This window comes from Agelaius phoeniceus, chromosome 19 (genome assembly GCF_051311805.1).
Source record: "Agelaius phoeniceus isolate bAgePho1 chromosome 19, bAgePho1.hap1, whole genome shotgun sequence".
NCBI lineage: Eukaryota > Metazoa > Chordata > Aves > Passeriformes > Icteridae > Agelaius > Agelaius phoeniceus.
Window position 1 is genome coordinate 10,330,930 of NC_135283.1, and position 27,353 is coordinate 10,358,282.

Below are 27,353 nucleotides of genomic sequence, written 5' to 3' on the forward strand. Positions count from 1 at the left end.
TTGCTGTGGAACTGTGCAAATTACGAGCGAGAGGATTATTTAAAAATGAGATTAATTTTTAGGCTCAGCACAAGGGAGAGGAAGCAACTGAGCTCTGCACACTCCATCAGAGGTGTTTGTGAACACGTGTGAAGATGCAGCACAGGCAAAAGCTGTCATGAAGCACCACAGATTTTGCCAAGTGTTGGCAAGTTGCATTAGCTGGAGTCAAGGATGATCTGACACCATCTCAGTTGGATTCTGTGAGCTGTTAAAATGTTTGTCTGCATCTGAAACACTTCTATTTAGAAGGCCTCTCATTTAAACAAGCCCTGATTGCTTAAATCAAAATGAGAAATTATTTTAACTGAATGCTTAAAGCAGTTGGTCACCCTTGATTTTGAAGTTTCATTAGTAAATGATTTATGAAACACTAACAAGTGGTGATGAGGTATTATAAGGATGGCTAAAATGGTACTGATGGATCTATTCACTCTTAAATATGCTACAGATAATTTTCAGTGGCTTACTCATGTGCCAGATGTACAATTACCTGAAAAGAATCACGCAGATAAACAACTCCTAATTCCTTATTAATTCCTCACAAATATATCACAGAAATTCTTACAAGCTATACATTGAATTTATCTTGTATAAACTCTAATTTATATCACAGAGCTGAGTCTATTTGTACTGCCTTTCTCTGTGGCACTAATTCAGACTTAAGTGTTCTACTCACTGTTTTTTTTAATATTTGCTTTTAAAAACAACATCAGAATATGAAGTAACATCTTTAATTTCCTGCTGCCCTGCTTAAATTCTTGTCACTTTTCAATAAGCCTCTCCTGGCTTTGTTTGTGCTGTATTTTTGAATAAATACATAGCTACCTTTGGTCTATGTGTTCAAACAACACTTTAAACACAAACTTCAGATTTTGGGCCTTAAAAACAAACAAAGGCCAGACTGAATTTCTGAATTTCCCAATCCTGAGCCTGGGAAGCAGAAGAAACCAAATCCTCCTAGAGTGTAACACCAAGATGATGGTATGATTTAAATACATCAACACTCACACTGCTTGTGGCTCCTTAAATTTTCCTACTTGCTGGATGTGATACATGAGATCCCCACCATTGACATACTCCATCACAAAATACAGCCGGTCCTAGGACAAAGTATTGGAGAGGCACAGAAATAGATTAGAGACAGGATTAGATATTCACTGATCAGCCAAAAAGAAAAAAAAAAGTCACTAGCATGTTATTAAAAAGCTTTTAGGATTATTAGGGAAAAATTATAGATCAGGAAATGGAATGTTTTGTACAACCTTCAAGAGTAAATGATTGATGAGATCTGTCTAGTTTTGCCAATTTTAGTGCCATGCTTTTTCAGATTATTTGTCTCCGACGGTTTCAAGAATTATACAAATATAGCTCAGTCTGAAAAATCTGTCTCTAAAAATAAATGAAAAAAAAAATCCAAGATGGTAAAAAATTCCAAATTGCTTTGAGGCCATTTTTAATTGCTGCTAAGAAGTTTTCCTTTGGAAGATGGTGTGGATGAGGCACTTGAGGACGTGTTTTCATGGGGAATGTGGGCTGATGGTTGGACTTGGTGATCTTGGAGGACTTTCCCAGCCTCAGTAATTCCATAATTCCATGTCATCCAAGAGGCTGGCACAGTGACACTGGGCCATCAGATCAAACCTCAAATGTGTCCTGGGAGATGTTCTGCAATGTGATGGGCAAATATCCACTGCACATATTTATAAGGAAAGAAGAAAAAAAAAGCCCCTCAGTGTCACCAAGAAGTGACAGAAAATGAAATTAAATCCACCAACACTGACTCATGACTAATAACCCCACAATATAATAACAGCCATTAAGACTTTTCAAGTACTATCCTCAGAGCTTTGAAAGTATTTGTGAACCTTTGGGAATCTGGGCTTGAGGCTCTGACTTAGCAAAGCAGACACATTTAGGAATTGTCATGCTGGCCTGCTCCAATAACTTCATGAAGGAAAATCTTTAAAATTGTTTTTTACATTTAAGACACAAGGAGTATTTACACGTGAGATTTCTTCACCATTTTCTACGGGCAGAGGCTACCATATGTGGGTTGGATGATAATAAATGTTACTGGAGGGATAAAATCCATGACCAGCAGCCTGGGAAACATCAGGGTGGCAAGAAAATCAGAGCTCACGTACAACTGTCTGGAAACAAGAGTGGAGCTGGGTCAGGAACGGGGGCTTATCTTGCAGTGCCAGGACTCGTTTCTCCACCATGGTGCACTCCACATCATCATCCTGGATCACCACATCTTTTTTCAGGATTTTGATTGCATAGAGCTCCTCTGTGCCCTTCCTGTCTGCCAGCATCACCTGCAGGGCAGAGAAACAGCAGAGTGAAAATCCCCCAGTGCTGGAGTCCTGGATGCTGTGAATTTTAAACTTTCTGTGCTTAAAGGCACAGACCCACAAGAGAACACTGCATTTGACCTGAGGCTGTGAAGAAGGCTTCCAAAATTGATTGAGAGTACTGGGATTAAGGGTGTGTAGTTGGTTAGAAGTGTGTAATATCACAGGGTGGAAAGCTGTGGGATTTTAGAATATAGAAATAAATATGAAGCAAGATGGAGGTTTTAGGGTGGAGGCAGGTTGCTCTTCTTTACCTTCTTCCTTCTTTTTCATGGGTTAGGGTGATGTTTTGTAATTGGATAGAAAAGTCTGCGTTGGGGGCTTCGAGTGATCAGTTATTGGGTTAAAAGGGAAAATAATCCAGGTGTCAGTTCTTAATTGGACAGTTTAGTCTTAAAAGACCTTGGAACAAGAGACTGTTGGCCATTTTGTGCCTTGCTAAGGAAAAGCTGCCCAACTCATGGTTGTGAGACTGTTTTACTGATAGGAAATAATAAACACTTGAGTCTGAACATGAACGACCATCTCAAGTGCCTTCAATCCTGACCTCGAGAAACTGATACCCCAGGCCAGGGAGGAAAGGTCCCTCAGATGCCTGAAGATTTAGAGAGATAGCAAGCCAGCTTTTCCTTTAATTTGTACAGACAAATTTGATCAGAACTCCAAAGTCACGATCCTTGTACAGTTCAGACAGCCTGTGCCCAAACCCACTGGTTGGCTGTGGGCTCGTTGCTGAAGGGCTGATAAAATGTTACATCCCAGGAGACTTCTTCAGCAAAGGGCACTTCATCACCTGAGTTTTGTTCAAACAGGCAGGAAAATAGCAGTCTGTTCTCTCAACTATTGGATTTCTAATACATATACACACTATTCCTGGTTTTTTCCAACCCTTACCAATGTTGGTGACTTCCAGAACTGGCAGAGTGACCCAGGTGTTAAAGCCAGAAAAGCAGACCTAATTTCCTTGAAATTGCCAAGAAGTGAGGATCTGAAAGTCAGCCATGAGTTCGCATCTTGCCCAACAATCTGAGTTTTTAAATTTATTTTTGTTTTTTCAATATCCCAATCAGGACTAAAGTCTGCTAAGCCTTAGGGTGAATAACCCTACTCCTGTTAAGAAATCAAAAATTCCTTCCTCAAAAATGCACTTTTGACTCTGGATCTTTTTTCTTATAGAGCTGTTTAGTCATTCTTCCTCGAGCTAAAAAAAAAAATAATAAAGGAATGTGAATGGATTAATTCTGAAGAATCCTACCTTCCCAAAGCTCCCCTTTCCAAGAACCATGAGGAAATTGAAATCTGTCAGCTTCACCCTGTCCAGATTGTTGGATGGCACACTTGAGTTCTTGTCTTCTGTTGAAGTAATGACTTTGTTACCAGCTGGCCCAAGTTTGGCTTTCTGGAGAACATACACACACATACACACACAAAAACAGCAAAGTGAGAACTGCCCATTTCCTGGCAGAAGGGATCTCTGGGTGGAAGTTAGAGCTGGAAATGGCCAGGTCTGAGGTGGCATTCCCAGGTGAGAGGCTGCATAACAAAATATGCACAGACACACCTTCAAAGACTCATTCCAGCAATACTTTTGACATTATTGAGGGAATTAAAGTGGAAAACTGTGTTCATGTATAACCAGATAAAGCAGATACACTTATCTGGTTAAAAGAGCAAAAACCAAAGCAATGCCCAGAAACAAAATTAAAAAAATCATCATTTACTTTCAGGCCAAAAGCAGCTTAAATGGTGCTTTTGTTCTGAAAGACAAAAAAAAAAAAAAAAAAAAAAAAAAAAAAAAAAAAAAAAAAAAAAGAGGCTATCCAAAAATACCATGCTGTAATGTACATTGGTATTTTAGGATATAAACAACCTCCTCAAAACATTCTCTTTTCAAATGGAATTCTTCAACAGGTCACTGCACAGCAAGAGATGAGAGAATTTTGACATGCACTAAGAACCTGCATTAAAAATCCCACAGCGCATGAGAATTAATGCAGATGAACATGGCCACTTTCAAACCAGCAGAACAATCAACTTTGATTTTCAATCAAGGGTTGATCTGGAAAAGGGAGGAAGGGCAATATTACAGACAAGGGCTGTACCAGACACTCTGGTGTACAGGGGGCTGCAAGTCTCAGTATTTCACATGAGACACCATGGCATGGCTCACGTAAGCTGCATTTCAAATCTCAGAGTTAATGCAAGAGAAAAAAGTAAGACTCACCAAAAGATAATGCAGGCTACAAGATAATATCCTTTTTTTTTTTTCTCAAAATAATCCCATATACCAGCAGAAGCAAAGCCAATAAGGTTTAGTAATTCTTTGGGATATAAGTGCTGTCCCCATCTGTCTGGTGTGTTGCTCTGGTTAATAACCTCTAATATGGTTGATTTACTTTTTGCCAGTGATGTATGTCTGACAATTCAGGGTAACTACTCTTCCCTCTGCTTCACAAAAGGACAATATTTGTGTATTATCCTTCTTTCACAGATAAAGAAAATTACAGAAATGGAGGTTTATTCAAAGTCACACAATACCTCCTTTTAAAAGCCATGCCTGGCTTACCTTTGGCACTGGAACTGGGAGTTACCAATTTTCCCCTCCTCAGAGCGGTGTAAAACCATAAAATTGAGAAGCACTTGATTCACAGACTCCATCTACTCCTGCAGTAATGCCAGATAATCATCTGACAAAATAACCTCCTGTCACTTGAAAACCATATCCAGCTTGGATGGCTCTTCCTGCAACTTTATAAGTGCAGAAAAATCTTATGCCCTGCCACAGGGACATGAATTTTGCAAGTTTAGATCTCGTTATTAAAAAACCTGCAACACAGCTTAGAATGGGGAATTTCCTCCACAGCAATGTTATTATTTGTTTGCATGAAAGCAGCACTTGGAGATGCTGATCAGGATCAGGTGCTGTCCAAACATTTAGGGAGAGCCAGTCCTGGATGTCAGCTTAAATCCCAAGGGATGTTCCCAGGGCAGGGCTGGCTGCTGGGACAAATCTGTGCTGGAGCTCTCTGGCAGCACAGAGCTCCTCTTGAGACCACACAAGATTGAGCCATGAGCAAAATGAGGGGAAAAAAAATCCCCCAAATCCTAATATCCGTTATTTGTACAAGATAAAGACGTGGCTCAAGGGAGCAGCTTTGCTGGCCATGCCTTTGTAATGTTCCACAAATGGGATCTCAGATAAAGATCTTGCTTTTCTCATGCACAAAGCAATTTCAATATCCTCCTTTTCACTGAGTAATGGAGATCCAAATCAGGCTCTGAATGGGCAGCACCAGCTTTATTTCTTACACCTTTAGACCCACTGGGCAGGGTGTTGGCAGTTGGTTTGAAAATGCATAATTCGAAACAAAAATCAAATTTTATTCCAAGGCCATTTTTTTTTTCGGGTCCAAACCTGCCAATCAGGCAGGGAGTGCTCTCTGCAGCACTGCAATCCCAGGCTCTGGGGTTTCCAGCACTTTTTCCATAAAAAAGCATGGCAGACTCAGCAGCAGGCTCCTGTGCCTCCTGCTGGCTCCAGAGCTGGAGGCACTGCACTCACTCGGAGTCAACATGGGCTAGAATTGTCAAGATCTGAAGGCAAGGATCTTAAAATAATATTTGAGAACCCAGCCAAGGCCTCCCTGCATCCTCTGAGCACTTAGATTCCATGAGCAACAGACATGCTCCTCTCAGTCCCATTTTTCAGCTTTTTTTATGTCAGACCTCACTCTGAGTTTGAGAATCTCTTTTTGCAGATGGCAGATTTTTGAGGAGAACAAAAAAATTCCTCCTGTGTTCTCCAGGGGCTCCTCCTGCGTGCTCAGGTGGGCTCTGAGCTGTGTGACCTGGCAGGAGGTGGACAGGGCAGGAGTTTATGGGTGAGTGGCATGGGATGGTGACAATCTTGGGGATCCCCTGGCTGAGCTGCCATGGGAAGGGTGAAGAGAGAACCCTGCTGGAAAAACCAGGGACAGGGCAGCCAGGGAGTGCTGGGAACAACCAGACTGACTCAAAGGAAGCACATAGCCCCAAAGTGGCAGAACTCATGAAATTATCATAACCTTATCAAAAACCCATCACCTTGGCCAGCCACCATTCCCTCAGAAGCATGCAAAAACCCTTTTTTCACATTTGGCATGTGAATTCCTGTTACTGCTTTTTGGCTTAAGGTCCTAGTGGAAATAGAGTGAGGATTTCAGGACATTTCACTGAGCTCTATCATGAGTTTTGTATCTGTTTTTTTTTTGTATCATGAGTTTTGTATCTGAAACACCTTGGCTGTAGCAGACAGAAAATGCCATGCAGCCAATATCCTCTTCCCGACTGCCAGAGCAAAACCAATTTTGCAGCTACAGAAAGGACATAAACTCAAATTATTCCTAAAAGCTTAATGGAAAAAACTGATATTTTGCCTTTCCTACCATGACTAAAATTGAAAATCGCAGAATCCTATTTGAACCCTCCTTTATTTTTTATGGATATTAAAACTTGCTGAAGTTGAAGTTGAAGACATCCCAGGCCCTGGATTAATTTTCAATCCACATTCCAACTCCTTGGCTTATTATCTCCGATAAAACCACAGTATTGTTACAACCAAGCCAGCTTGCAGCAAACCAGCCAGGAAAATAGAATGTTAAAGATAAATTAGTCTGCACTGGGAGCAGGAAAGTTAATCTAAAAAGAAAACAAGACATGCACATCATCTTACTTCCTCTGCTTTGGACGCACCTTATCTCGGCCAGCTCTTTTACCCTGAAACCACAGGTGAGACACATCTTATATATTCAGCCCAAACTCACTTCTCCATTGAGTGCTAAGAAATTACAGCGTGCTACCCTGGAGAGACTCTGGGAATTTGGTAGGAGCTTTTTGCAAAAGATATCTCAGGTTTCACAGTAAAAAGGCTTTAGATTTCTTTTTAATCTAAGAGTAACAATTGTACTTTTAATTAAATAGGAAAAAAGTTATCCAAAATCTAATGAGAAGTGTGATGCAAAGAAGAAACAGAAGTGATTTAGGGAATAGTAATTCTTCATTTTTTATGGCAATTGCAGTAATTCTTGATGATTCTTTTCAAAACTTTCTGATTTTTCCCCCTGTGAAGAAAATTGACTAGGACAAAGCAATAAATCTGATTGTTGGTTCTTCTGCCTTCTGTGTATATCTGCAGTAGAGAATCTCAGGAATTACAGAGCTAAAAGACTGAACTGGTCATTTTCCACATTAGCCAATAATAAATAAAAGTTGTGAGGATTAAAAATAAAAAAAATACAAAATTCTCTTTCATACTCCCCAATCTCTTTAGGGTAGGTAACGAGTCTCCTTCCAAGATGTCAGAGCTTTAACACCTTGCACTGCTCTCCTCTGCTGCTGGGTGAGATTGGCTTTGCTCCCACATGGGAAACAAACCCCAGGATCCAAACGCAGAGCCATCCCCTCCTACCCCCCAGGCACAGCCTCAGGAGGAGAAACCCACCCCCTCTGCCATGGTCAGACATCCAAGCCAACCCAAAGCTTGGTGTGCAGCTCAATAGAGGAGGTGCTCCTCGGTTGTCAGGGAAACTCACACCCAGAGAGTTCCCAGATGCCAGCAGGATCATCACTGGCACCACATTTTTGAGAGGAAAAAGTGATAAATGAAAAAATATTTACCAACAATGCTGAATTCCCACCACATGAACAGAGTCCATCCTTTATTTACTGGCCCCACCAGCACCTGGTTTACCTGGGAGGTAAAGGCAGAGCTCTGCTGCCAGCAGCTGAGTGCTCTGGATTGCACATGGATGCCAGCATTCCCTCCTCATCTTTCCAGCTTCCACCCACCAGCCCTGCTCTGCCTGTGCTGAAACAGTGAGTGCATGATGGAACAAGAGCCTGCCCAAAGCCCACAGCTCTGACAGCCTGAGCAGGCCAAGGAGTGACTGCACAGGGCTTGTCTGAGTGTCACAGAATCACTGAACAGTCTGGGCTGGAATGGACCTAAAAGTTCATCTCATCCCACCCCCATGGCAGGGACAGCTTCCACCATCCCTGCTGCTCCAAGCCCTGGTGTCCAACCTGGCCTTGGGCACCTCCAGGGATCCAGGGGCAGCCACAGCTGCTCTGGACAACCCAAGAACTGAGATTTGGGGAGCAGGAATGTCTCCTTGCCACAATTCAATCCCTCTAAAAATTCTAACAAAATCCCTGCCTCTCACATGGCAAGAAGTTCTCAACAGTTCTTTGCCAGAGCCCCAGGTGCTCCTCAGGTGTCCCTGGGTGCAGGAATCAGCCACCTCACACTGCCACAGCTGGAGCCAAGGCTTCTGCTCCTAATTCTTGAATCAGCCCAAAGCCATTGCAGGTAACACTCTCCATATCACTTAGAAAAATGGCAAAATGGATGATGAGAAGTGAGGATGGAACAGCCTGGCCAGTAAAATTCCAGCTTCACTACTCCAGCCTAGGAGGCTGCAGGTGTGAAATGAATGCTCAGTTCTGCATGTGGCTGCCAGGACCCTGCACAAGGAGCATCAGAGCAGCCCAGATCTCAGACAAACCTCAGAAGATGGCACTGACAGAACCAGCAAAGCTCAGACTAAGGATGGGAAAACTGAAATAATAATGATTTATCCAAGTCTCAAGGAAGGACCCATTCAGTTTTCCAGTCATGTACACACGAAGTGGGAACTTTGATCAATGTGTTGAGCCACTAGCAAGCCTTTAATAAAGCAAATAAATCCAATAAATTTCAAGTCAAAATCTGGAAGAAAAGCCCCCCCATCCAGTGAAATGTTCTCTGTCATTGTGGCAGCTTGTTTCTTACATTATTGCATTTCCAATTCCACGTAATTATAGATGCTCTGATAGACTATCAATTTCCTACTTCCCACAACTTAATTACCAGGATGCTGAGAATTTGAAATGAGGAGTCCATTTCTAAGCCCCAGCAAGACCTAATGCTTCACCAGGCTGAGTTTAATCTTCATGCCATAACCTAAGGGCACTTTGTACCTCATCAGCAGAGTTCTGCTGGAAGACAGGGAGGTGCCCAGGACAGGCACCATCGAGGATTCAAGAGGTTCACACATGGATTTCAGCCATTCCTTGGTGAATTTACACTGCAGCAACATTTCTCTGCAGCAAGGGGAACACTGAAGAGATATAAATAACCAAAAAGCTGTTTATCAGCACTCTGAGATTCATTTTCATGATGGCAGTGTCACTACGGCGAACTGGGATGTAATTAGTAAAAACCACAATATATCAAAATGAGAATGTGTTTTTCTTTCAATGGCTAAAATAGTTATTGAAAAAAGAGCTGGGAAAAAATCATAGCATTCCCATTGCTAGCAAAAAGGCACGAGTGCAAATGAGATGGTTCATAAAGATAGAAATGAGGTGGGTGATAAAACTCTACCTGGGACTTAAATAAATACCAACTATTTCATGTCTTTAGTTTACTTTCCCCCTCATTTCCTCCTCTCCTCCTCTTAAAATTGTTTTGTATTTACCCTGTTAATTACTAATAGTAAATTTATTTAAAGGATTTGCCTGCAACAAATATTTGTGCTGTGATTGTGCTGTATGTGAACAGGATTAAAAATGCCTTTTGCAGGAAGCAGGTCCAATCCAGGGGAACCCCACTCCTGAAGCCACCAAAGTGCAGGGCTGAGCAATCCCGAGGTGAGCAGAGCAGGACCTGCTTCTACACCTGCAATTATATTATTTGATTAGAGGGATAATTCTCACCAGTGCCAGTTATTAAAGTTGAATAAAGGGCTGTGTGAAAAACATTATACTGAATTTTACTGAAATTATGGATCAAGTAACAGGTTTGTATTTTCTAAGGATATATATACACACAAAGATTGTGGATGATTTCCTTCTTTTCAGGCCTTTTGCAGGAGCCAGCTCAGCTCTGGGAGCTTTTCCCTGTTCTTTGCTGACCTCTTGTGGTTTCTCATTCTGAGGAGAAATTATTTTCTCAACCTCAACTTTACTTAGGATAAAGAAAAAAAGGGAATCTGAAAGGACAAGACAACAGTTTAATATATCATGGAGCTCCTCAACAGATCTTTTTTGTGGGGTTTGTAACAACATTCCCTATTCAGTTATTTTTGTTAAACTTTTTTTGTCCTGCTGGATACAAGTCAGAACTGTGTGAAGTACCTGAACACACAATTTCTAATATATTCCCAAATGTGCCAGGCACAAGGTGGAGGGAACCATATTCCCTAGAAAATTAAGATAGTGAAGTCAAAGAACTCTGAAAGACATTGGGAAAGGGATGGATCTATCCCCAGACAGGAATTTCAGGGGATATTGCCCTGGACAACAATGTCTGTCTGTGTGAGCTGTGAAATCCAGAGAGGGAAGAGTTTCCAGTTCCCCATTTGGCACTGTCAACATGTTTAATCTGTTTAATAATCCTGCAGCCACCTGAGTCCACTTTGTTTCATGCCTTTACTGCCAAACACTCTCTCCCCTGCAACAGAGCAGTGCCTAATGAGATGAAATGTAATTAAAGAGGCTGCCTAGGAATAATATTCAAGAATTCTTGCAGAAGTATCCTGTGGTGGTGGTAATAAAAATCCCCAAAAGCAAATAGGATGCTGCAACAGCAAACCCCTAAGTGTCAAAAGAAGAATTGCTTTACTATATGCTCCTCCATTCTTTAATTATGCAAATTACTGCTAGTTTTCAATAATAAAAAAACCTAGAGCGTGGATTTTGCTTTTAAGCATAAACCTTATTTCAATAAGGGAAAAAGAAAATTAAATTTCTGTTCTAAAAGAATTTTTAAGGACTTCAGCTCTCCCTGATCTTAGAGCAAATCCCTGCAATCAAATCCCACCAGCCATTCAAAGCTGCAGAGCAGGACTGATTGTAAAACCTTGGGATTCTGCATCCAAATCTTCATGTGCTCTGAAATGATTTATCTCTCTCACACACACAGATGAAGGTATTTTCTGCATGATGTTGAGAAATAATCTGTTTAAATACACACTTTGCAGTGGGACAAAAGCAGGATAGGTGTGTGGCCCTTCCCAGTCTGATTATTCCATACACAAATATTCACAGTATCTCCCATTTGCTGAGATATTATAAATGAATTTTTATACATTTCCTGGTTCCTAGCTCAGAATTGTTGTGTTCTCCTCAGGAATGCTGCCCTTCCTCCTTCACTTGCTCTTGCTGCTTCCCTCCAGTTCCAGCCCTGCAAACCTGGGGATGGAACCTCCCCAGCAGCCCCACACCAAGGGACTCGCACAGGTCCATCCCAGAAATGCTCCTGGCACAGGGATTTCCTGCACCATGATCTCCTGGACCATGATCTCCTGGCACAGGGATGTCCTGGACCATGATCTCCTGGCACAGGGATCTCCTGGCACAGGGATCTCCTGCACCATGATCTCCTGGCACAGGGATCTCCTGGACCATGATCTCCTGGCTCAGGGATCTCCTGGACCATGATCTCCTGCACCATGATCTCCTGCACCATGATCTCCTGGACCATGATCTCCTGCACCATGATCTCCTGCACCATGATCTCCTGGACCATGATCTCCTGGACCATGATCTCCTGCACCATGATCTCCTGGCACAAGGATCTCCTGGACCATGATCTCCTGGGCCATGATCTCCTGGCACAGGGATCCCCTGGCACAAGGATCCCCTGGACCATGAACTCCTGGCACAGGGATCTCCTGGACCATGATCTCCTGGACCCTGATCTCCTGGCACAGGGATCCCCTGGACCATGATCTCCTGGCACAGGTATCTCCTGCACCATGATCTCCTGGCACAGGGATCTCCTGGCACAGGGATCCCCTGGCACAAGGATCCCCTGGACCATGATCTCCTGGACCATGATCTCCTGGCACAGGGATCTCCTGCACCATGATCTCCTGGACCATGATCTCCTGGCACAGGGATCTCCTGGCACAGGGATCTCCTGCACCATGATCTCCTGGACCATGATCTCCTGGACCATGATCTCCTGGCACCATGATCTCCTGGACCATGATCTCCTGGACCATGATCTCCTGGCACAGGGATCTCCTGGCACAGGGATCTCCTGGCACAGAGATCTCCTGGACCATGATCTACTGGACCATGATCTCCTGGCACAGAGATCTCCTGGACCATGACCTACTGGACCATGATCTCCTGGACCATGATCTCCTGGAACAGAGATCTCCTGGACCATGATCTCCTGCACCATGATCTCCTGGCACAGGGATCTCCTGGCACAGGAATCCCCTGGACCATGATCTCCTGGCACCATGATCTCCTGGACCATGATCTCCTGGCACAGGGATCTCCTGGACCATGACCTACTGGACCATGATCTCCTGGACCATGATCTCCTGGCACAGGGATCTCCTGGGCCATGATCTCCTGGACCATGATCTCCTGGACCGTGATCTCCTGGACCATGACTCCCCCAAGGATGCTCCTGGGCTGAGCTCAGGGCTCAGCCTCACTGCCAGCAGCAGGGCAGGGGATTTCTGCTGATTTACTGAGAAAAGAAAGAAAATAAACAAGGAAGCATTTTTTCCATGAAAACCCCTGAATTGCAGAGTGTCCCCATAGAAACAGAATGCCAGCTTTCTCTGAAGGAATTTATGTTTATAATCCACCAGGAATAAACAGGAATTTTGCCCATGAAGCAGCAGCCGTGGGAAATCCTTCAATCCTTTTTTTGGGTCCACTCCTATGGTGGAAACATGAATTAACCAAGGACTTTTGTCAGCTTCTATCAGTGCTCTTCAAGGCCTGGATTTTACAATGAGGTGACAACACTTCCTATTTCTGCCAGATGCATTTTATCAGGGTGACTTTTACTCTGTTTTAAAAATGCATTTGAGCAGAGAAACTTCCAACTTCCCAGCAGAAAACAAGTTTCACCAATGAAACCACCAGGTGATTTTATTTTCAAAATGAAGGATAGGATTGAGGAAGGGCAGTTCTCTTCTGTTCAGGCTTTTCTAAGATAAAAAATCAAGGTTAAGGAAAGTGATTAATTTAATTTTTCTGGTTCATTGTTAGAACATTTGTTAAAATCATGCATTAATAACATAACCAACTCTTAAAAATAATGTTTGATTTTTAAATTAAGTATTTTAAGCCTTGAGTGATAATGTAAAGTGCTCCAAGGCAGCTTCAGTTGTAAAAACACTACTTGAAGATGATAATGGCTTCAACTTAAGATTCTTAGAACACAGTTTACAGCACAGGAAATTCAAATTTTGATCAAAATTTTAACTTCACCAATGTATGAAGCTGAAAGTGGTTTGTGCCAGTGGCCTTTGCCCTAATAAAGCAAGATAATTTGTTAGAGATCCATGCAAATATAAACAAAACACATGTTAAGTTCTCAATGCTGAGATGTAACTTTTATGGCAGTAACTCAGTGATGTGGGGAATAGTGCAAGGAGCAAAATGAGAAATAAACAAGGAGGGTGAATTGGTATTTCAGGTATCAGAGCATCTGTGCACATGGGTAATATCTCCTACAATATAACACTAACATCCAGCAATAGATGTGCTATGTTAAATCATAAAACATGCATGCTCTAAATTTAACTATTTAAATATACAGTGACCATGAGCATTATTTCATCTGTGAAAGTTACTTCAAGTTCCATGAATGTCTTTCAAATTAAAGATGCACCTTTTTCCATTTTCCATGAGAAGGTGGCACTCATTTAACTAATTCCTCCAAAAAAAAGGCACAATGCACCTGCTCAGGTTTGATCACTCTTTTTTTTTTTTTTTTGTAGCAAAATTCTAATCTGGGGATCACTTTATGACAAATTATGGAACAAACTGTGAATACTTCATACTGAACTTTTTAAAAATAAATGTTAAAAAATTATACATCATAATATTTCATGAATATGAAATATCATTCTTATGAAATATCATTATTATGAAGCTCAGGTTTGACCACTCTTTTTTTTTTGTAGTAAAATTCTAATCTGGGGATCACTTTATGACAAATTATGGAACAAATTGTGAATACTTCATACTGATTTTTTAAAAGAAATTAAAAAAATAGACTTCATAATATTTCATGAATATGAAATATCATGAATATGAAATATCATGAATATGAAATATCATTATTAGGAAGCTCAGGTTTGATCACTCTTTTTCTTTGTAGTAAAATTCTAATCTGGGGATCACTTTATGACAAATTATGGAACAAACTGTGAATACTTCATACTGATTTTTAAAAAGAAATTTAAAAATTATACTTCATAATATTTCATGAATATGAAATATTATTATGAAGTATTATATATAGTATTATACTAAATTATATATAGTATTATACTAAATTTATACTAAATAAATAACTATATACTATAGTATTATACTAAATTATATATAGTATTATACTAAATTTATACTAAATAAATAACTATATACTATAGTATTATACTAAATATCTATAGTATTATATATATTTCATATATATTCATTATATATATTTATGAAATATTATGAAGTATAACTTCAATTATTTATTGATATATACTTCAATTATTTATTAATAATTTAAATCATACTTCAATTTTTAATTTTTTAATACAAATTAGAAAAGCTTCAAGTGGAAAAAAAAAACAAGTGCATCCTTAAAAACCAGTGAGAATGAAATTAAACTGAAGAAACTTCAGATGTTGGTAAAGGAAGTTGTGTGTAGGAGAACACCAAGGAGAAAACTACCTTGAAGAAGTGGATATTTACATGACAGTCCTGGAAGAGACAGGAGAGGGAGAAACACTGCGTGGTTAGTAAGAGGCTGGCACAGCACAGCATCCACAATTAGCAGCAGAAATAAACAAATACAGACACAGCAGCAGCAGCAATACAGAAATGGACACGTCTGTTAAGCACAGAAACAAACCCAGGCCAAATCAAAGGGTGTTAATCACAGGCAGGGGCTGTGCTGCTCCTCAGCTCACAAACACACAGCCCATGCATGAACAGCCTCTGGCAAAGCCTCCAGCTGTGCACAGCTGGCCAGGGGCACTGGGGCTCCCAGCCCTAAACTGGGGTGACAGCACACAGGGATTTGGGATTTTTTGCCTTGCCTTGTTTTGCAAAACACTTTTTGTTTTTATGTAAGGGATGAGGAAATCCCTGCCATCAACGTGATTTTTTATATTCTTCACCTCAAATCACAACCCAGTGAGAAAAGCCTTAAGGAAACCAGCAAACTGAAAGCAGAGATTTGTGCCATCTAGTTAAGGAATTTCAAGTTCTTCAGTCTGAGCTGTGGTGAGTGGATGGGAAACCTCCAGACAACTGCATATGGGAATTCCCCCTGCCAAACTATAGTACAGAACAGATGGAGTCATCTAACAGCATCTCTATAATGCTGCAAACTATTCTCTAATGATTAAATATGCACAATTTAAAAATAGGAATGAGTGCCATGGCCAAAAAAAGCAGCTCTTCTTTTTATATCTCTTTATGCATAATGAGTGTGGATTGATGTGCCAGTGATATTTTGGCTGGTCATGATTTCAGTGTGGCTTAGTTTCTGTTTCCTGAAAAGTAAATTTCATCTTGTCATTTGCAATTTGAAGTGTCAGCAATGTTATTGCTCTTTCCATGTCCCCTTTGCTGACCTGCCTGAAGCTTCAAAGTGGGAATGAATATTGGTTAGAGACAGATATGGAAGAGACCATATCTTTTATTTATTAAAAAAAAAAAAAGAGTAAAGTAACTGCAGTGTAACAGCTCTGGGGCAAAGATGTAAAAGTAATGTTTCCTTCCCAGCCCTTATAACACTTTACAGAGACCTGGAGAACTTAAGGCACAAATTGACAAAATCACAAGCTCCTCTACAGTTTGACTTGGGGGTTTTGTGGTTGTGTGTTTGTTTGGGGTGGGTTTATTGAATGAAAGTTTGAATGAAAACAGATTTAATTAGAAAACTCACTGGGCTCTTAAGAAGCCACTGAAGTCCCTGCAGTATCTGCTATGGCCCTGGCAATGCAACTGCAACATTTCCCCCCAGCCTCCAGCTCCCAATAAAGGCAGCTCTAGGATGTCCTGGCCACTATTAAAGGAAAGAAATACAATATCCTTATAGCCTAAAGGTTTTGTGAATATCAGAAAAATGCCAGATTAAGAAAGTTCTGGCCTTCACCTTTCTAATGAAGCAGAAAGAAATGGATTAAGAAAATTAAGAGGAGTGGTAAAGAGCTAAGAAATTCAGGGTCTGCAGTGAAACAATCTGAACTGATGTACTGATGGTCAGAGAAGAAATTAGAAATAAGAGAAAGGTTTTTCAGCATTAGACTGTAACAGCAACAAAACTCATCAGAGAGTTGTGGCTGTGCCTTGACCTCTGGGGACAGTTTCTGTCCTGGTTAACACCAGCTGTGCTGCCACCAGGAGAGGCCTGATGCTGTAGATCCACATCAGCTGTGTGCACAGATACACAGCCTGAGGCTTCTGGGCTGGAAATTCGGGCCTGCACAAGGATTAACACACAAGTTTGGTCTAACAAAGTGCTGCCCTGCACCCTGCATGAGCTCAGGAGCACAAATATCTCCCAGAAATAACTAGAGAGGTTGCAGGTATTTATCACTGAGCCTTATGGCCAAGCTCCACATCTGTCCTCTTTCAAATGAGAAGGTATTTCAGAAGACATTTTCTTTAGGATCACAATAATGATAAGGCATTTTAGAAGACATTTTCTTTAGGTTCACAATGATAGTTCTGTTTGGAAGCATGAGAGGTCACCAAAATGTCACCACCACTGACTGACCACTTGCAGTGCTCAGACACAACATCCACCCTGCTCTCAGCTCTGCTCCCTCTCCTCCTTCTGGGCTGCAAACATGAACTGCATCAGCAATTCCATGGTCAAAGCAGCTGGAATCTCTCCCACCAACAGGACACAAAGGCAGGGATGTGGGTGAGGATGTTTGTCCCCTCCCAGGGTGCAGGGACAGTCCCTGTGGTGGGACAGCAGTCAGAGCTCTCAGAAATTAAGGGAAGGATTTTGTTTCTGTCAAAGCCACCCAGAGAGCTACACTGAAGGAAATGATTAGAACAGAAGAACACATCTGACATGTGAAGAGTGTGCACCAGGAGGAGCATTATATTTCTTCCCAGAGATGCTCTAAAATGAGGATTTTACGAGCAGAATCCCATTCCCTCACAGCAAAGTGCTGGGATCACTGCAATTGCCAGAGCTGAGCGTAGTGACTGAGCCTGCTCCCATCACCAACACACCTCGTGCTCAGTAAATGTGTCCATGGGTAAGGATTATGGTTGCTCTGTTCTTTGTTTAATTAAAAAAATCCTTTATATGGGCCATAACAGCTGCTTTATTTTTAATAACATTTCCCAGTGCTGGTGATGTGGAAAGAAAGGGAGAGATCATAAACCAATTCACCAGCCTATTTTTAAATCAGCATTACTCTATTATTACACTAAGGTGATATTTAAGTATCAAGAAGAGCCTTACTAAGCAGGAAAAATAAAAAGGGCTTGACCAAACTCAAATAATTTCCCACAATAGAAGTTTTAGAATTTGCACATTTTTCCCCCCAATTCAGGAAAAAAGGAACGATGCTCTAAATGGCAAAGGCATCTTACTGCTCAAATCCCAACTAGGTAGAAAAAAATACCAGAAGTTTGCATTATTTCAATATTCTGCTTTTTTTCTTTGACTAGAAAAGTACTGGAAGAAGGAAATAAGTACATAAGCAAGAGGAGATGCTGCAGTTTGAAGATTTCCTAGTTTGGGTCCATGGAGGCACCTGGGACTGTTGGGAGTTCCCATGGCAACTTCAGCACGGACAATTATGGAGCAGCCACAATTATTCTGAATATGCCTGGTGAGAAGGGAGTTTCATTTTGAGATGGCCACAAATAATGCTATTCCACAGAGAAAATTCACAACTAAAGGTTAAAAGCAACTGAAAAATAGTGACAGATTTTATCCTGCCTCCACTTCCTACAGGAGTATATTTTTATCTCTACATATTAATAATGATGTATCATGTATAAATCACTGAGGACAGATTTGATCACACTGCTAAATGAGCAGATAATAGGTTTGTGAGTTTTAGTGAGAGGTGAGATCCAGAAAATATGTAGATTGAATACAATTTGTTGTGTAGAAAATACTGCATTGCACCTCTGCATAATATCCCTCAATTTCTACATACATATAGATTATACATAAAATATAACATGAAAAGTCCTTGCAATAAAATATGAAAGGTAAAAAAAGCACTATCCACAATTCTTTTTTTTCCAAATTTGGTCCCATTTGTTGAGAGGATCCATTCTGGGCAAAGGTTGTGTGTTAATTCTTCAGCTGGTTCAGATGTGGCAGAATGGGCCATGAGGAAACTTCTCATGACAAATAGTTTTTAGCATTCAGTTACAAATACAAGTGAAGGTTTGAATCTATTATTATTTACTTATTTATGATCTTTAGAGTATTTTATAAAGATTCTATTATTTATTAAGATTATATTATAGTATTACTATATTTTACAATATTTTATTGTAGATTTACATTGAATAAATAACTTAGGAATAAGTGCTAGGAGGTCCAGTGAGCAAAGCAGCATTTCCATGAGATTTGTGTGGCTAAGAGCCACATTTCCAGAAGAAATCTGGGCTGTGAAGGTGATGTGCAAAGAAGGATGTGATGGTACAGTGTAAATGGTTTGAGATCAATGAGCTTGAGGTCAAATATTAAAGCTGCCTGAAATAATACATGCAGGCAGATATTCTTAAAATTCTGGTTTAAATGGGAGGTAGCTCCTAAGTGGTCCTGGAGGTCCTCCTACCCACATTTCTAAATTTAGTTAAAAGGGCAAAGTCAATTTTCTGAACATCTTACAATTTTCAACACCAGAAAGTGGTTTCAGAAATTCTAAATTTATTGTTTCTCTGGCCTTTTGTAAGCTGAAAATAATTTTATTCTTCCTTAATATGAAGCAATGAAATCCTAATCCTAAAGTTTCTCTGCTCTTGTGCAGCTTAGGGTGTATACAGCCCTTTACTCTGAAGGCCACCATTATTTATTTTAAGTATTAGATATGAGTAATGCAATATTTTTGTGGAAATTGTTGTCATTTTGTACTCAAAGTTAAATCAGTGTAGCTTGGCTACCAATCACATGGTCACATATTAAAAAATAGACCAAGCACTGCAAGTGCAGCCTGGATTGGGAAGATCTGTGGAGTTACTCCTTCCATAAATTGATAAAAGGGAAGGTGGCACAGTGAGACCCCTTTGGTCCATCTGTATTTTTAATCTCCTGACAAATTCACTCCCCCAGGAAAGTGACAGTCAAGACCTGCAATCTTCTTCCTGTAAGGCTCCAATGCTGATTTTAGAACAGTGGAAATATTTATTTAGATGATGTCATTAAGTCACAAATAGCAGCATTTTTCTCAGTGCTGTCTACTTGTTCCTTATTACAGGACACCTAAAATAAGATGCCTGTGCAGGGCAGGATATAAATGATAACAGAAATAAAGGAAAAGATGATCAGAGTCAGCACCACTTATGTGCCATACCAGAATAGCTAATAAGTGAAATATCACCATTCAGACATCTGTGCTGTGAATTTTCAGAATCCACCACAGTGATGCCCCTTGAAACCAAGAAGAATATTCCATGAGGGTTCTGCTTCCCTCTGCTCCTTCTCATCATGAGAAACTTTGAGATAAGGAAGGAGGGTGAAGCCAAACCCTCCAGCCATGTAACACCACATTACACCAGCCCTGGCCCTGCCAATTCCAGGGTTTGTTCAGCTACCAACATTCTCATTTATCATCACTTTTAGAACTGTTCATTGTCCAGCTTGGGAAATTACAATTACTGGAGACACTGTGTGCCTGCTGAAGACCCATTCCCTTCCCTGGATTAATTCAGCCACTCAAACAGCACCAAACAGACTGGCCCAGAACAGGGAGAGCCTCAAATTCACAGTGCTGAGGCTCAACTAATTAGACTTTGAGACAGACTAATTATTTCTGAGACAGAGCTGCCCCTTGGTGAAGCTGCTGGCTCTGAGACTAGGTCCAGCAGTTTTACATCAATGCTCTCAGGATTTCTACTCCACTTCATTGCAGGACATGGATAAACCCTGACTGCTCTTCCTGCAACCAAAGGATTTACAGCAGGACTAAAGTCAGCCTCAGAGACTGTAAATTCAATATGCAAACACACTGCATGCAATACCTGACATTTTTAACTGGACAATTTTAGTGACTTGTCTCTGTGCTGTCTCTGACCTGAGAAAAAACAGGTAATTTTTTTTTATATCACCAATATATAAACATCCACCCAATTCCAGGCTCTGCATAATGCACAGAAACATGGACAGAATTACTTTTGAAGCTATTCTTTCTAGGGAGGATAAAAACCAAAAATGATCTTGAATAGCAAATGACCTAGTGCAGCAAAATGAAATCACACTGGTCAGATCACGACTGTAAAGAAAGGAAAATGGAATGGAGGCTCAAATACTTCTCAAATGTGTAACAAAAATCATAGTTCATGCTGCAGACATGGGAGCTGATCCAAACAGGTTCAGAAGAAATTGGTGCACCTTTTCTTTTTCCTTCTTGCAAGTTGAACATGTGTCGTTTTTCCTCACTTTCGTGGGTTAACCCATCTTTTATAATAACAATGGAGAATTCTGCCTGATGGTGAACATAGAAAATTCCCATTTCAGGTTGAAAGGAACAGGCAGGTTTGCTTATGCACAACAGGTACATTCATCATGTTTGGATAAACAGCTTGGCTAAGGTTGTCAAGTGCAGACTGGAATGTGTCCAGCTCCTGGCTGTGTGTGAGCTGGGAGAGCAGGCAGGGGAGAGGAGCAAACCCCTCCCACCCAGGCCATACCTGTCCTGCTCCTGGGCTCAGTGGCCAGCAAATATTTTGTTGTAATTCTGTCAGAAGAGGCAGAGTCTGATCATTAACAAAAAAAACTCCTTTGTGTGGCACATGGGACCATCCTTGTGGCTACCAACTTCTGCAGCTGGCACCACAGGAGGCAAGGCACTGCAAAAAGCATCACTTTATTCTGGATTTTCTTATTTGTACATACCCAGCAATACCTCTGATCCTTAAAAAACATCAGCATCCTTCCCCACACTACAGAGTTTCACATAAAAACCTTCTGCAAAGACATTAAAGCTCCAAAGTGTGAACACTGAAAGTATTTTCTTAAAACATCCCAAGTTACAGTGTGAAATATTGGAAGTATTAAAATACCATTGTTTCTGAGGATTTCATTTGTCAAATAATGCAGATATCAGTGATAGTGGCAGATTTTGCAGCAATTGTTAAAAGACATTGAAATTATTACATATACTTGACATAACATATTTTAAAATACCAACTTCTAAGTGTCATAGCAGAGAAGCTGAACTGTCAGGAAAATGATGCCATGTCTGAATTAAACCACTTGGTCCAATCTTCAAGAAAACCACAGACACCCAGAGCTGTCATAGGGACAGAAATAGGAGCACTGCAACATATGTATCATTTAGCAGATTTTTTTTGGTAGTGAAGTGAAGAATAAATGCAATATTTAGTTGCACACATCTGTGTTTAATCCTCACCTCAAACTTCTGTCGGAGCTCTGCATTTCCATCTTCATCAGCATCTGGAATTGGAACATTGTAGTATTCACCCTCTTCTTGATTCAGCAGCTTGTACCTGTGGTAGATTTCAGAAAAAAATGGTGATTTTTTTTTTCTGATAGATTGAAAAATCTGATTTTGTTGTTAGTGTGTGGTTTGTATCAATGTCACAGGTGTGCAAAGAACTGATCTCAAAAACCTGAAGCAAACTCAGAAATAGAATATATTTTACCTGAAATCAGACCTTTCACCCCAAGCTATCTGTCAAGGCACTTCAATGGACAAGGAGATTCTTCCCACTCATGCTGGGATCTGATGGGAGACACCAACCCTGAGGAGGAACATTTGTCTCCAGTGCTTCCACAGCCCTAAACAACTGTCTTTGAAGAAATGTCCTTTTTGAGATGTGGTGAGTTCTACCCTCTCCTGGCAGGTAATGAGGTGGCATTTTATGAGATCAGTTTCCATGTGCTTTGAATTTGCAGAGCTATATATAACATGATACACCAAGTATTGAACACATCATATTGGAGATAAAAATAAAATTTGTATCACAAGACTGTGTTCACAGAATTGAGTTTGCAGCAGCTCCTGGCTCCAGCAGAAGTTTCAGGAACACCATAAAAGAAAAGGAATTGTTTTATTATCCCCCTTTGATATATATAGCCTGTGTTCCCTAGGTTTAGTTGCACTACAGTGAATTTATAGCATGAAACACAGCAAAAAGCTCAAATAAAAGGTAGATCACATTGAAAAAAAAAAAAAGGACAAGTTTAAAACTTTTGGTGATATATTCTCTCCTTCTTTTTTCAGAAACTCTTACCATCCACTGGCTGGCATTTTCATAAGCTCTGACACCCCAAAAGAGAGTGACCCCATGAAATCATTCCTGGTGGTTCGATCCCAGTCCCAGACCTCCACGGATAACCGGCGATCTTTGTCTGTAGGTTTTAATTTACTAAAAAAGGAGAGAAATGGAGGAGCTGTCAACACCAAAATAAACAATGAAATGCATCCAAAGACCCCCAGGAAATCAGGGTGTTAAACTCACAACGTGAATGACTCATTCCAGTCAGGATTCAGGGTAGAACGGATGGTTTTTGTTTTTTGTTTACTTTCATTCTTAGGATCTGGGATGAGCTTCAGTTTGACATAAGGATCTGAAAGTCCATTTGGATCCATGGGAATGAGGTTTTTTGCTTCTCTCACTGTCAATATAAAACACAGGATTACACATCACTGTAAAAAAGAAATTACATGTCAGGCCAGAGCTATTGAAGCAGGCTGACAAATAAATAAGATGTGAAACCCACCTGTCAGACTTGGCATGGGAGAAACTACTTGTTTAAAGCAAGGTTGTACTGAGTGATATTTATAAGAATAGCAGGGAGCAATGACAGGAGAAAAGAGTGATTCACAAGCAACACACAGCTCCCAGGCAGCTCTCCCTGCAGTGCAATGATTAAATAGCCAAATCCATCACTGTAATTTTTCTAAGCAGGTACCAACTCTTTGTGCTTTTGTTCCCTCATCACTCTTAGGTTATACAACCACAGATTAGGAGGCAAATACTGTAAGAGGCAGAGGCAGATCACAGGGGATTGCAGGGGATCAGGTGTTTGACACAAGCCCTCTTTGGAAGGTTTCTAGCACCACCTTCCCACAGATTCATGGCTCATTAGTTGTCTGATGGAATCCTTGGGAGCATTGTCATGACAGCAACCAAAGGAAAAGTGCAGGGAACACAAGTGCAGCTCCAGCTTCACAAAATTCCTAATGCAGCTTTCTACCTTGACAATGCCAAAGGCAGAAACAAGGTGAGTTAATTTATCCTGAGCTGTTCCTGACCCCCAGGGACAGAGGGAACACTCAGGAACTGCAGAATGCAGGGAACCCCAAAGGGTGAGCACAGCCAGCACTGCCCTCCCTCTGGCAGACAAGTGAGCAACACTTACACATGCTGGAATGTCAGCACCCAGCACATCCCTCTGGCTGTCCTGAGCAGCCCAGACCCCTGCCAGGGGGCTCAGAGACCCTGGCACAGAGCCCAAGATGCCCCTGGGGGTTTGATCATGACCCATGGAGCAAGTTACCAACCTTAGATGAAGATCTGCAAGCCATGACAAATTAAGTAGAATGACAGTGAATTTATCACAAGGTGAAAAAGTCGATTTTGGGGTTTTTTAGAATGGGGGTTCAGGGGGGCAAGATGGAGGGATCTGGGCGTGTCCAGCCTTTCTCCTTCTTCTTCTTGGCCTCCATCTTCTGCTGTGATGGTGGCACTCACAGATTGGTTTAGAGCAGAAGCTCAGTGTCTAACACAGGTGATGGTACTGGGAATAACTGTAAACATTGTACAGGTAGTTTTTAGTATAAACACACAACCCTGCCCTGGGGGCAGGCAGAGTGCCTGGACTGTCTTGCTGAGCTGACCTCGCAGGGCAGGAGAAAATTTTTTATAGATAAGACACAATAAACAACCTTGAGGCCAAGAAATGAAGAGCCCTGACTCCTTCTTCATGCACCAGGCTGGGAAAAGAGACTTTCCAACTTTTCTCAGGGTCACTCTGACCAGCTAGAGCTCCCAACACTGGAAGAGGAATAATGTGAAACCCTCATGCTGTGAAACCCAACCCCAGCTGATGAACTGGGATCAGGCTGGCATGGGGAGTTTGGAGTTCACAGCTGAGCACCTCAAAACCTGGGGGCAGCAATCCCTGGGCTTGTTTGGGATAGAGAAGAGCTTCCAGCCAGGAATTCCCTCGTGACAGGCAGAGCTTTGGGTAAGAACTGGCTCTGAGGGGAGACTGCAAGGAGCTTTGGGGTGCCATGGCTCCTAAGGGAGGAAAGAACTGCAGCCTTTGAGGAGAGATTGTCCAGGGCTGGCAGTGCCCTCAGCCTTCATTCAGGAGGGCTTCCTAAAATGCACCGGCCTAACTGAACAAATCTGAAGGGAATTTTAGGAAAGAGCAACCGTTAAGCAACTCTGTATTTCTTAATGAAAAGTGTTTCCTACACAAATTTGGAACTTAGAGCCATTTAAAAGTCAGGTAGAGTGAATTTAAAAAAAAAAAGAAAAAAAAAGTGTCAGGATCTTCAGCAATAAATATTTACTGTTTGCTCAAGACATTGTCCTCCTCTTCCCCCAGATTTAAATGGCATTTTCATACTACAACCCCAAAATTCTAGACCTTTCCAGGATTTCAAATTGTTCTTCCCCAGCATGGAGGTTAAAAGGCATCCAAACAACAGAGATACTTTATATTTTATATATAGAGTATACATTTATATTTTATATATAGAATATACATTTTATTTATATTATATACATATATATTTTATATATCTTGTATATTTTATATATATAATTTCATATATAAATTTTATCTATTTTCTATGAATTTATATGAATTTTATATTCTTAATATATTATTTATATTTTTATATATCTATAAATAATATAATATATTTATATTTTATATATAGAATAAGAGGAGTATAGGAATGTGAGCTACTGCATTGGAAGACTCGACTTTGTCAAGATAATTCTTATGCAGAACAGATACTCTGATGTAAATTAATTAATGAAATTAGATCATGGCTGGAAATGAATCACTTTAACTTGACCCAACAGTTGATACTGATTAAGTTTCTTAAATTTCTGGTTTAAAAGGAGAGACAGAAAATGCTTATGGGGTAAAATTTTAGAATAAAGTGTAATTCTATTCACTCTGTGCATTCCTCAAAGAATTATATCAGGAAAATAATCACTGTGTGTTTAAAGAACAGAACCATGCATTTTTCTTGCAGACCATTTCATTTGTACTTTTCTGCAATCCATGTGTAAAGCTGGCAGGGTTTTGCAGCTGGGGAAACGATTCCTTTCAGGCCAGAGAAATTGTCCCCACTCTCATTTACTCTGAGTTTGCCCTCTGGGGGTCTTCACCCCTGTGGTCAGCTGGAAAAACATTTCTTTTCAACCCATGAAAAACACCCAAAACACCCCATTTTTAAAATTTAGTGCACTGAAAAGAATCTTCAAATACTTCCAAGGAATAACACTGAGATTAAATAACTTATTTTAGCTAAGTATTTACAATCCCAAAGGGACTAAGAACCATGAAGCAAGTGAAGGATGAAGTGACAGCTTTCAGTGCAAGCTGCTTTCTCTCATCCTATATTTGGTTTTATTATTGCTTTTTTAGTGGGGTTTTATTTTCAGTCTTCTTCTGCATGGTTTTTCTGCTGACTGCACTGCCAGGTTTGGCACAGGAGATACCACTTCAAAATCCACTTTCTGATTTTTATTTCTAAAATAAAAAAAAAATATGGCTGCACTTTGCCATTAGTGAGGAGCAGAACTCTCCACGTGTTCTACAGCTTCCTAAAAATACACTGGTAACTTTTCTGCTAAGATTCTCTGAACAAAATTGCTTAATTTTACCATCTCCAGGATGAGCTTTTATGTTTAATTTTTCCCTGCAGAGGCCCAGCATGAAACAGGCAGAATTTGGAGTGATGGGCTGGGTGGATGTGGAGGCTGTGCCAAGGAGAGATCCCTGGACAAAGCCACCCCTGCCCAGCCCTGATAAGAGCTGCAAATCAAAATCAGCTCTGGCAGCAGGAGGGTGAGGCAGCATGGGTAAAACTGCTGCTTTCTCCTGCAGCAAACACAGAAAATAGAAAAAAAAAAACAAACCTAAAAACTCTAAATGCAAGAAAGAGAAGCTCAAAGATTAATTGGGAAGGAAAAATGCAACATGTACTAAAAGCAGGCTGCTAACGAAGTCATTATCTCACTCCCTGGTTTAAGATATCTGGCCCATTTGTACTTTTGTCTGCATAATTAATACCCTCAGACATCTTTTTCCAACTGACTTAGCACTTCTTTTCCTGAGGAAACAGAGTGATGATACTTGTGCTAAATAGTGCTTATCAAGAATTAGCATCCAAGTGGTTCATCTCTTCAGTGTGCCCTATTTTTAACAGGACAGATCAGGTTTCTCTTGCAGAATTGACATGAGAAGAGATTCCCCTCCCCACCAAAGGCAACATCTCTTGTGTGGGGTTGAGAAAGTTAAATGAAAAATAACTCCACCAAAATAAATCAATGTACAGCAGCTGAATTCTGCTCTAATTATAACCATAGCAAGCAATCTCATCCTGCTTGGTAATTATTGGTTAATTAAACTCAACACTGTGAGAGAGATGTTACTCTAAATTAGAGAAGGTTGAAGAGGGGTGCAGTTCAGCCTCATTTGGGGTAGAAACCTGAAATACTACATGTCAGTTTTCTGCCATAAATATTAGGGATGATAATAAT

General features: G+C 40.7%; 1 protein-coding gene across 2 annotated transcripts in view; it reads right to left on the bottom strand.

Annotated features, from left to right (window-relative positions):
- The window catches only part of PRKCA (protein kinase C alpha), a 145,790-nt gene that overhangs the window by 16,457 nt on the left and 101,980 nt on the right, over window positions 1-27,353 (bottom strand). Inside the window, exons 6-12 of one of the 2 annotated variants that reach the window (XM_077188445.1) lie at window positions 23,082-23,238; window positions 22,854-22,988; window positions 22,010-22,106; window positions 15,117-15,146; window positions 3,652-3,795; window positions 2,187-2,360; window positions 1,051-1,142 (exon numbers count right to left, since the gene is read on the bottom strand). In XM_077188445.1, the coding sequence (XP_077044560.1) occupies window positions 1,051-1,142; window positions 2,187-2,360; window positions 3,652-3,795; window positions 15,117-15,146; window positions 22,010-22,106; window positions 22,854-22,988; window positions 23,082-23,238 (829 nt within the window). The remainder of the gene's footprint in view (window positions 1-1,050; window positions 1,143-2,186; window positions 2,361-3,651; window positions 3,796-15,116; window positions 15,147-22,009; window positions 22,107-22,853; window positions 22,989-23,081; window positions 23,239-27,353) is intronic. The other variant, XM_054644930.2, reaches the window with a different exon arrangement.